Here is a 9,595-nt window from a genome sequence, read left to right on the forward strand (position 1 = left end):
CTGAGATCCTCATAAAGAGGATTCGATAAGGATCCAGATTCTTTGTAACGTGTTGTATGTGTAAAGAACACATGGAAGATAAGGAGGAGAGAAGAGACTTGAATATATAATTCCCCATTCCACAAGTAGGTCGAAAGCTCTCGTTTTTTTATTCAGTAACGTTTTAATTTAATTTAAATTAATGAATAAAGAATCAAATGGAGTGCAGATGGTAGCGCACTGTTCTAGCAAACTCTATGACGAAAGATCTCTTATTTTAACCCCTTAAGATTTTGTAGCTTGATGGGGAGGCTGACAGAAAGTAAGATTTGGGGCACCCGAACCGCTGCATACCGGGTTGCCGAAAAGTCTGCAACATGTAAAAGTGTCAACCAAAAGTGATTGTGAGCGGAAAATGCATACACAATATCATAGAAATCAAAAGAGATCAAGAACCATGAACCGTCTCACGTTAGTTCATTTTTGTATTCATAACCAAGAGTTACTTTGGAAATTTGATTGTACTGAAGATCAACAAGCTGCAGTACAAAATCGTAACAATTTCACTTTCAGCTTCCCGTAATCTACTCACACACAATATCATAGAAATCAAAATTTGATTGTATTCATAACCAAGGAGTTGCTGGCTAAATTTCTGGAAGAGAATGTGAATCATATGAAATGTGATTTACAACTGTAAGCGCTTTTCGGCTTAGGGTGTCAAAGTTAGGCTTAAACATGACCAAAAAGATTATGGTTAAAAAAGAACATTGCAGATTACAAGATTGATGCTTACAATTCATAGACATTTGTAAGGTTTTTAAGATTCGATGGAACAATTCCCGTCAATAAATTTCCATTAAGCCGACTGTTACAAACAGGAAAGTTTTGATTCCGAATATGTCAAGAAACAGATACTTGTATGTGGAAGAAGAACAAATTGAAGACAGTTTTTTACTTACAGAACTTCAAGAGTGTGAACAAGTCCTAATGTCATTGGAATAAAACCGCTAAACATATTTCCGTCTAACAATCTGTGGTTGAAGAATGGCAAGCGGATGAATGAAAATACCGAACAAAAACATGTACATGTGATGGACTTACAAGTCTATCAGTATCATCTCAGAGCTGAAAAGTTGGGGCGGAATGGAACCTGAAAGCTTGTTCTCGTTCAAATGGCTGCGCATTCATCAAACCTGTGTAATGCTTATGCAATATGCAGTGGCAGAATATCCATATTAAAACGTTTCATTATTTCACAGTTGAGAAGAACTAGGAATTGGATGGAAGAACTAGGAATTGGATGGATACTCACAAGTGTTTAGCCTTAGGCAGGAGGTCTAACCAAGAATGCTACTGTGACAGTATTTCAAGTTCATCATCATTGTCATGCGCACATTTTAACTTTCTCACATGATAGACAATGCATAACTAGATCAGACTACCGTCATCACAGCGAACTTTTTAATAGTTCCAATTCTTACAAGTAGGTTAGCTCTGCAAGATTGCCTAATTCATCTGGAATATTAACATTGAAGCTGCAGCCAGCTAGGACCCTAAAATGATCGCAAGAGTCATCAGTTTTTCATATTCAATATAAAAAAATTTATGTGCATGTTCAAAAGTTCTAAATACGAAGATTGCTCGCTCATTTGGTCTTACAGGACATTTAACTTCTTCAGATCACCTAGTCGCGGAGAGAGAGAACCGGTGAGGCCAGGGTTGAATGAAAGGTCCCTGCGCAATGTTAGCGTTTCAGCTTCAAACGTAATGCTGTTGCAAAAACAGGACTAATCATACTCACAAGGATCTTAATTCAGTGAGTCCCCCAATGTCACCAGTAAGTTCCCCTTTCAGGCCGGTGCTTGACAATTCCCTACGCATAAGTGTGAAAATATGTCTAGTAAAGTGATCGTTGCTATCAAACCTCAACGAAAGATCAAGAGTACTGACAGTGCAGACACCCTTGAACCGTTGCAGGTGACTCCATCCCAGCGCAAACCGCAGGGATCGTTTGACTTGTCCCAGCTGGGAGGTGTATTTTGCCATGCTCCCTTCAAGGATTGGAGTACCGCAGCTGCAACAATACACACATAAATCGATCAATCGCTACCTTAACGGAGTTCTTAGACATAACTTTTGCAGCATGCTCATTTTGCACTAGGCTTAACTCGGAGATAAATATACGAACACATTTAACATTGATGCTTAAGACAACACAATACCATCATTAGGGTCTGTAACGGAGACGATCACATGAATCCCTGCAGAGTAGACTATAGCCAGAAAAAGCAGCATTCGCACAGTTGCCATGGTCAGGACTGCTATACTCAAAAGCCCTTTTGTCAAAAGCACTCGGCAACAATTCACTTCCCTTCACTTCACCCTTCCTCTATGCATTCATGGCATGTTACATGCATGTATATATAAACAAAGTTAGTTTACAGTAATTAATTAAGATTAATGCTCATTAATTTCTGAGCAAGGAAGTCAATTCAATTGATATAAACAAAGTGGACCGTTGTTACTTTTACCGTTTCAACTGGCCGCCTGCGCATTACAGTAAGCAAAATGCCTTAAATATTGCCTTAATATTGCATTGGTGGATCCAGTGGATGTAATTTCTAGATGTTTAGGGATATTTGCACAATTGAGTATATTCGGCAGACTTCGAAGACTCTTAAGTTCAACATTTGAAAAAATCTACTTTATCGCTTAGACGAGAGTTGTAGATACAAAGAGATATATTCTCGGTTTTACAACAGACTTTCCCTCCCCCCTCCGTTCAGTAACTGGTTGACTCCCACTCTTCCAATTGCTGCATAAAAATTGCATAGAAGTTTCTAACCTTCATCCCAAAATTATATTTGCCACTTTCACATTTGTCTTTCATACCGAAACAGATTATATTTGTCGAGAAGTGTAAAATTGTATGGATGCGATCCTTCTAGATAGACATTATCGAATAGCACCTTTTGATGAGATATATGAACAAGAGGCTTCGAGAAAACTAGTGTTTTCTGAATTATATGAAGCCAGTAAGCAAACAATGAATCCCCATGGGTATTTGAACCTGAGTATCCAGGAAAAAGTTGAATATTTGATGGAAAAACGGGAGATCCTTTTGAACAACCTGTTATAATAGGAAAGTCTTATATCTTGAAATTAATTCATCAAGTTGATGATAAAATACACGGACGTTCTAGCGGACATTATGCACTTGGTACAAAACAACCCGTTATGAGGAAGGGCCAAGCAAGGGGGACAACGGGTAGGAGAAATGGAAGTTTTGACTCTAGAGGAATTTGGTATTGCTCATATTTTACAAGAGATGCTTACTTATAAATCTGATCATATTAGAGCTTGCCAAGAAGTACTTGGTAGTGTAATCATTGGAGGAACAATACCTAAACTCGAGGATTTGTAGTTAACAAAGTATGTTGTCTTTGACTATCTGTAGTTTTTTTTTTCTTTCTCTAATGGTGCACTCATCCACATCGAATCACAAATGGGTTCACTTGACCCCTTAACAAAGGATAGATTGGGAATTTTAACAAAAAGCTCCCGGTACTGTTCATTTTAACGAAAAACCACATTTTTACACTAAAAATAAAATCTTGGTATTATTCACTTTATCCTTTATTTTGTTCTTATCGTTAAAACTCAAAATTTTCAAACATTCTCATTAGTTTTCCTTAGATTCTAGGGTTGAGTAGTGGTATATGAAAGTTTTCTCATAGGTTACGTTGAGTAGTAAAAAGGTAATATTACCATAATTCTCATAGGTAAAATGATTTCTAATTGCACGATGTACGATGAACGGATATAATTTATGAATCTCCAAAATTCTTACAAAAATAATCTGACGAGGATCCTAATTCTAATATTTAACATTACATGATAGGTTTAAACTAAATTGGAACGTTCTCGAACAACTTGGAAGCAGAGACCAGACACTCAAAATCCGACGGCTCGAACACACATACCGATACAAACGCAAAGAGAAAAACAATGGCAGGCACACTGCTATCTCGGGCCTTTCATCTTTTCGCCTCTACCACCACCAAGTCTAATCCTTTTTACTCCGCCGTCTCCTCCCGCCTCATAGCCATAGCCGCCGCCAGCCACTCCAACAAAACCATCTCAGAAAACCATCACAGGAGTTCACTTCTTCCATTTTCACTTACCCCTTTTCGTTTCCATAACACCCTTAGAGGACGGAGCCATAGCTGCTCCTGCTGCGATTCCACCACAGAAAACCACCGTCGCCATAGCCGCGACGGCGAACCCAGCACCAAAATCAACACCAAGGTTAACTTCTCCCTCCCTTCCGACGACGAAGACGATGACCAAACTACGCCAACCGCCTCCGCGAAAGAGATCGACAAGTCGAAGCTCCCTCCACCGTACGACCCTTTCAGCAAGAAGCCCGCCATCGAGGACCCGGAGGACCCAAAGGACTTGCAAGAAGTCTTCCACAAAATGCGGAGCGACGGCCTCACCAACAATGCAGTCAAGATGTTCGACGCATTGTCTAAAGATGGATTGACCCACGAGGCCTTGGAGCTCTTTGCTCAGATTAAGGACAAGGGTCATATGCCTGACGTCGTTTCTCACACCGCCGTCATTGAGGCCTACGCCAATGCCGGAAAGACGAAGGAGGCTTTGAAGGTGTATTTGCGGATGTTGGCCTCGGGGGTTGGCCCGAACACCTACACTTACAGTGTGCTGATCAAGGCGCTTGCAGCCGACCCTGGCAATTTTCTTGGGGATGCTAAGAAATATTTGCTGGATATGATGGGGAAAGGAATGCGGCCCAATGCCGGTACGTATATGGCTGTGTTCGAGGGGTTTGCAAGGCAGGAGAAGGCGGAGGGGAGGTTGTTGCTGGAAGAGATGAAAGGCAAGGGGTTTGTGCCAGACGAGAAGGCGGTGAGGGAGGTTCTTAAGAGCAAAAGAGGACCTGTAGTTAGAACCGTCATCAACATTCTGTTTGGCAAGTAGATCGATTTTGCTCATTTCATTTGCTCTCTGTTCATCTTCGTTGAAAATTGAAATGTTAAGCATTTGAAATGAAATCCGAGTTTCATTCGAGCGATAGAATGAACACCTACATTTAATGATTATAACGTCAAAACAAAATACATGAGTGGGAGAGAGAGCAGTTCAAACATTATTCCTATAACTAAGTATAGTTCAATTCGTTTCTTGTAAGACTCTGGAGGAGCATCTCCCAATCTCATTGACATTGCACAGCCCACAAACACAAATCAGTAGAAAGCAATGCCTGCCGGTGGGGGCAGCAGCTTCTAACCCGCCATTGGTGCTGAAAAACTGACGTTTAAACATGCACGGAACCCACCAATGGTGATGGAAAACTGATGTTTAAGGAAGCATGTCTAGAATCCTTGTTTGGTAGGGCAATCCGATGCCCTGTGGCCAGACTGCCCACAATTGAAGCAGGAACCTCCAAAGCTTCTGGAACTGCAAATTCGGATACCATTTCAGTGTTAACTGATGTGTTGCGAATGCCTATTTCTAATGCGAGAAAGGATGAGAAAGTAAAAAGATAATATACCTGTCTCGGGATGGTGACCTGCTTGATCGTTGGCCTCCAATAAGCCAATCGTCATCGATGCTTCTTGGACTCCGGGGTCTGCTGTTGCTAGATCCATAACTTCGGCCACTACTCCTAAATGAATCGTCGGCACCACCATCACTACCCCAACCCCTGGAGCTTCTGAAACCACCTGATGATCCTTGACGATCCCTAGAACCTCCTCCCCGGCCTCCTCCACGGCCTCCTCCTCGGCGATCTCTGCTTGAAAACCTGCCGTAGTAGTCACTCACCGGCCCATCATCTTGCAAGGCTGGCAACTGCCAACACAAAATAATACATGCACACGACACCAATGTTAGTAGCTTTTCATGCAAAAGCTGCCGTTGTGAGAAAATGACGAAAAGCAAAAGTAAACCTTGGATATCTTGGAAACAGTGTTTCCAGGAGGTATTTGCCTAGTCAGCAACTCTTTGGCAATCTCCTCTGGAAGATCAAAGACTGCTCCTTGAATCTGATATTATCACCATCAAAATTCAAAATTTGTTTTAATGAATTGAATTGATGCACCAATCAAAATAAACATGAGATGTTGTAGATACAAACCCGTTCATCTGCAATTATATGTATTTTTCCAACTTCATCAGCAGCCGTAGAATAAACATCTGAAAGAAACCCAGTGACAGATCTAGCAGACAGGAACCCTCGGGCAAAAGATGGATCTCGGATAAGTTGCAATGTCGTCCATCCCTGCATATAATTTTACAGTTCGATTAATATACCGATACCAGAACTGCGCTGAGATTAGACATGCCCCAAAAAACTGGAAAATAAGATGCACTTCACATTCTACAGTATTTAATATTGAGAAGGTTACTTGAGTGTGTGATTATTTGATTTCAAAATGAACCATACAGGATATCTAGAGTAAGAAAATAAGTGAACATTTGAAAACATCTTACTGCTCCACCAAATTTCAAGAAAATAAACTACTATACAGAAAATTAAGCGTTTATTGACTTCAATTATTACCGCCTCATGAGTGATAAGGGACTTGGATGATGGAGGTCGAGAAAATCCACTGAGCTGTGCTAGTGCAGCAGCAAGAGCACTTGTTCCCTGTTCATCAATCAATCTCTGTGCTGTTGGTGTGAAAAACTGTACAGATTCAGGATGCACTCCACTAAGAGTAGCAACCACATGCTGCGCAGATGACTCCAAAACCTCCTCAATAGTTGGTGGACTAGCAAACTCAAACTTGCACCCCACATCACGCTCAAGCGTTTTAATTGTTCTCCTCTGGTTGTTAGTAAACATCAGAACGGCAGTACCTTCTTTCCCTGCGCGTCCAGTACGCCCAGAGCGATGCACAAATGTCTCTGAATCATTGGGAAGCTCGTAGTGGATAACCTGGAAGGAAAAATAAAATATTGCAGCCAGAGGCTTATCAAAGTGTTGGCAATTGATATTTTAAGAAAACATCTAAATCTATTTCTGGCATACAGAGTGGTAATAGTTTCACATACACATATACAAGGATCCATAAAACTAAACTAAAAATTTGATGAGGAATCATAAGAAGCTCCCAAGCTTACCAAATCAACGTTGGGAATATCAAGTCCACGGGATGCAACATCAGTGGCAACGAGCACAGTGAATTTCCCTTGCCGAAAACCATTTAATGTTCTCTCTCTTTGATGCTGTGATATATCTCCATGCAATGCCTCGGAAGCTATGCTACTTGTTAATGACATTGAGACTTCATCAGCATCTCGTTTTGTTTGTGTAAATACAATGGTCTTCCCGCCCTTTGCGTACACCTGAAGATATGACATTCTTCAGAGTTGTGTGGAAAATGTTTCCTTTTTGAAGTAATTTAGAGCTATGCAGATTCATATTATAATCAGCATCACCATCTTTATCATAAACTAAACAACTTTCAAAGGAAAACACCACAACAACATTAAAGATCATATTAAAAAGAGAGACAACTCGACTCGATACCTACATATCATACGTATGAGCCAAAACAAGAGTCAGTAATGAGTTCCAACTCTTACCGTTATAAGATCACTAAGAATGGTCTTCTTTGAAGCTGAAGTGGTTGATAAAGCATAAAGTTTGATCCCTTCTGCAAGCTTCTCGTCTTGGTCGCCAACCTTTGGCAAAAAAGAAAGTAGAAAAGGAATTATGTAAGACTCACTTTCCACTCTACAAACATACAAGATGCAAAATTTATTAATTAGCTTTTCCTGTATTACAATTTTGACATCTACCGCATTGCTTTAAACAACTACAACTTCCATCAGCTTTAAGTGTTCAATATCCAGTAAACATATTTTAGGCATCACTCTATGCCACATTCTAATGACAGATATACAAATAATGAAAGTTTTAAACTTAACAGAAGAAAGAAAGAAAAGAACAACGACATTTACCAAATCAATTGTCATTGGATTGTCCAAATATTTCCGTGATAGTTTTTTCACCCAACCAGGCATGGTTGCAGAAAAAAGCATGCTCTGCCTCTGAGCTGGAAGTTTTTGCAGAATCACTTCCACATCCTCCTCAAATCCAACAGCAAGCATTGAATCAGCTTCATCAAGTACCAAATATTGAACTTCGCCCAATTTGAGGGTGTTGCCGTTTATCAGGTCAATAATCCGACCAGGAGTTCCAACAACTACATCAACTCCACGGGAGAGAGCACTTTGTTGAGTTATGTAGGAAACTCCCCCATAGACACAAACGGTGTTAAGATAAGGTGCAGATTCTTTCATCTCCTTTTCGACTTGCTTTGCCAACTCCCGAGTAGGTGCAAGCACCAAAACTCTTGGAAGATAACCAGTCCGCCTACAAAAACAGAAATTTATCACATATTTTTCAAAAGAACATGTCTTTAGATATAATGTGAATAATAAGCTTCACAAATGGTACCTATGAGAGCCTCTCTGTTCATCATCCTCTGTGAGACGCTTGAGTATTGGGATTCCGAAGGCTAATGTCTTTCCAGTCCCTGTCTTGGCACGCGCAATGATATCTCGACCTTCAAGTGCAGGTACTAGAACAGCTCTCTAAACATTTTCAGCAGAGAAAGCTATCAGTAAACCACTACATACATATATATACATATATAGGGTTCGGGGTTTAGGGTTTAGATTATAAGGGCATCTTTTAAACTGTTATAATCTGAAGAAAGCTTACATTTTTATCATACCACACATAATTTTACAGATAATGCTCAAAAGGGTTCCAAGAAAAACTAAATTACAATCAATTCATGGTATAATTAGCACCAAATTTCAAAAAAAATAGATAAGAGAAGCAAAACCACAGAGAGAAATGAAGCACCTGAATTGGGAAAAGGCTCGATATGCCACGTCTCTCAAGGCTATCAAGAAGCCGCTGAGGCAAACCCAGCTTGGAAAGGGCGAGCTCATCGTCGTCACTGGCAGCAGAACCCGGCTCGGTTTCCGACTCGTACTCCAAGTCCGAGTCGAGGCCGTCCTTCGAAAAGTCACCGAGTCCCTTAAACGCCTCTTCACTGAGCACCGAGTTCGGAGTCGCGATTGCCGAACAAACGACACCGGACCCCTGCCTGACCAACCCACTCTTACCTCTCAAAACACTGTTGAAGTGCGCCCTCTCCGGGAACGCAAGCGAAAGAGTAGCACTACTCGTCGTTGCCGCCGCCGGCGCAGCTCTTCTGTACAGCTCGCTGCACGGAGTCTGGGAATATACAGAGGAAACTCCGATGATAGAAGACATTTCTGCAACTACAGCAGAAATGGTATAACAACTCTCTTGGCTCTGCTTCTTCCTTCTTCCTTCTCCTTGCACGCAAGGTGTTTGCTGATATTCCTCAGAGAAGAAGATAGAGGATAACGAGGGAGGGAGGCTCGAAAGATACTGTTATTAGGTCTGGAGGATTGAGAGCCGAGAGGAAAGCGGTCGCTGTGGGTTTATATAGAGAAGGGACAGAGGAGTGAGGGTGAGAGTGTGAGGGAGATAAGGCCGCAGTCCAGCCCTTTGGAGAATGTATGGCCTCCCAAACCTCCA

General features: G+C 41.1%; 3 protein-coding genes across 3 annotated transcripts; 1 reads left to right on the forward strand and 2 right to left on the reverse strand.

Annotated features, from left to right (window-relative positions):
* Positions 1-264: 264 nt before the first annotated feature.
* Positions 265-1,863, reverse strand: LOC114824423 (leucine-rich repeat receptor protein kinase HPCA1-like). Its single transcript, XM_070820275.1, has 7 exons — positions 1,784-1,863; positions 1,642-1,716; positions 1,464-1,535; positions 1,084-1,158; positions 942-1,013; positions 776-847; positions 265-349 (listed from the first exon to the last, which is right to left on the reverse strand). Exons 1-7 carry the CDS (start codon positions 1,861-1,863, stop codon positions 265-267), a joined length of 531 nt encoding a protein of 176 aa, XP_070676376.1.
* A 2,127-nt stretch (positions 1,864-3,990) lies between these two features.
* LOC103433813 (pentatricopeptide repeat-containing protein At4g38150-like) lies at positions 3,991-5,082 on the forward strand. The gene has a single exon (XM_008372101.4). The coding sequence runs from the start codon at positions 3,991-3,993 to the stop codon at positions 4,981-4,983; it is 993 nt and encodes a 330-aa protein (XP_008370323.3). The 3' UTR covers positions 4,984-5,082.
* Positions 5,081-9,595, reverse strand: LOC103433812 (DEAD-box ATP-dependent RNA helicase 3, chloroplastic). The gene is made up of 10 exons (XM_008372100.4): positions 8,888-9,595; positions 8,474-8,610; positions 7,975-8,389; positions 7,597-7,695; positions 7,132-7,356; positions 6,569-6,946; positions 6,143-6,286; positions 5,955-6,050; positions 5,558-5,856; positions 5,081-5,463 (listed from the first exon to the last, which is right to left on the reverse strand). Exons 1-10 carry the CDS (start codon positions 9,302-9,304, stop codon positions 5,379-5,381), a joined length of 2,295 nt encoding a protein of 764 aa, XP_008370322.3. The 5' UTR covers positions 9,305-9,595; the 3' UTR covers positions 5,081-5,378.

Source organism: Malus domestica, chromosome 04, assembly GCF_042453785.1.
Source record: "Malus domestica chromosome 04, GDT2T_hap1".
Taxonomy (NCBI): domain Eukaryota; kingdom Viridiplantae; phylum Streptophyta; class Magnoliopsida; order Rosales; family Rosaceae; genus Malus; species Malus domestica.

Excerpts from the sequence above, each read along its gene's own strand:
- LOC114824423 (XM_070820275.1), bottom strand. The coding sequence starts at position 1,863 with ATGCGTAGGGAATTGTCAAGCACCGGCCTGAAAGGGGAACTTACTGGT. Across the intron at positions 1,159-1,463 it reads CTTGCAGAGCTAACCTACTT|CCATTTGAACGAGAACAAGC; the intron begins GTAAGAATTGGA and ends ATGAATGCGCAG. Across the intron at positions 848-941 it reads GTTCACACTCTTGAAGTTCT|TCGGCTTAATGGAAATTTAT; the intron begins GTAAGTAAAAAA and ends TGTTTGTAACAG.
- LOC103433813 (XM_008372101.4), top strand. The coding sequence starts at position 3,991 with ATGGCAGGCACACTGCTATCTCGGGCCTTTCATCTTTTCGCCTCTACC.
- LOC103433812 (XM_008372100.4), bottom strand. The coding sequence starts at position 9,304 with ATGTCTTCTATCATCGGAGTTTCCTCTGTATATTCCCAGACTCCGTGC. Across the intron at positions 8,390-8,473 it reads GAACAGAGAGGCTCTCATAG|GCGGACTGGTTATCTTCCAA; the intron begins GTACCATTTGTG and ends CTGTTTTTGTAG. Across the intron at positions 7,357-7,596 it reads TTCTTAGTGATCTTATAACG|GTGTACGCAAAGGGCGGGAA; the intron begins GTAAGAGTTGGA and ends TCATATCTTCAG.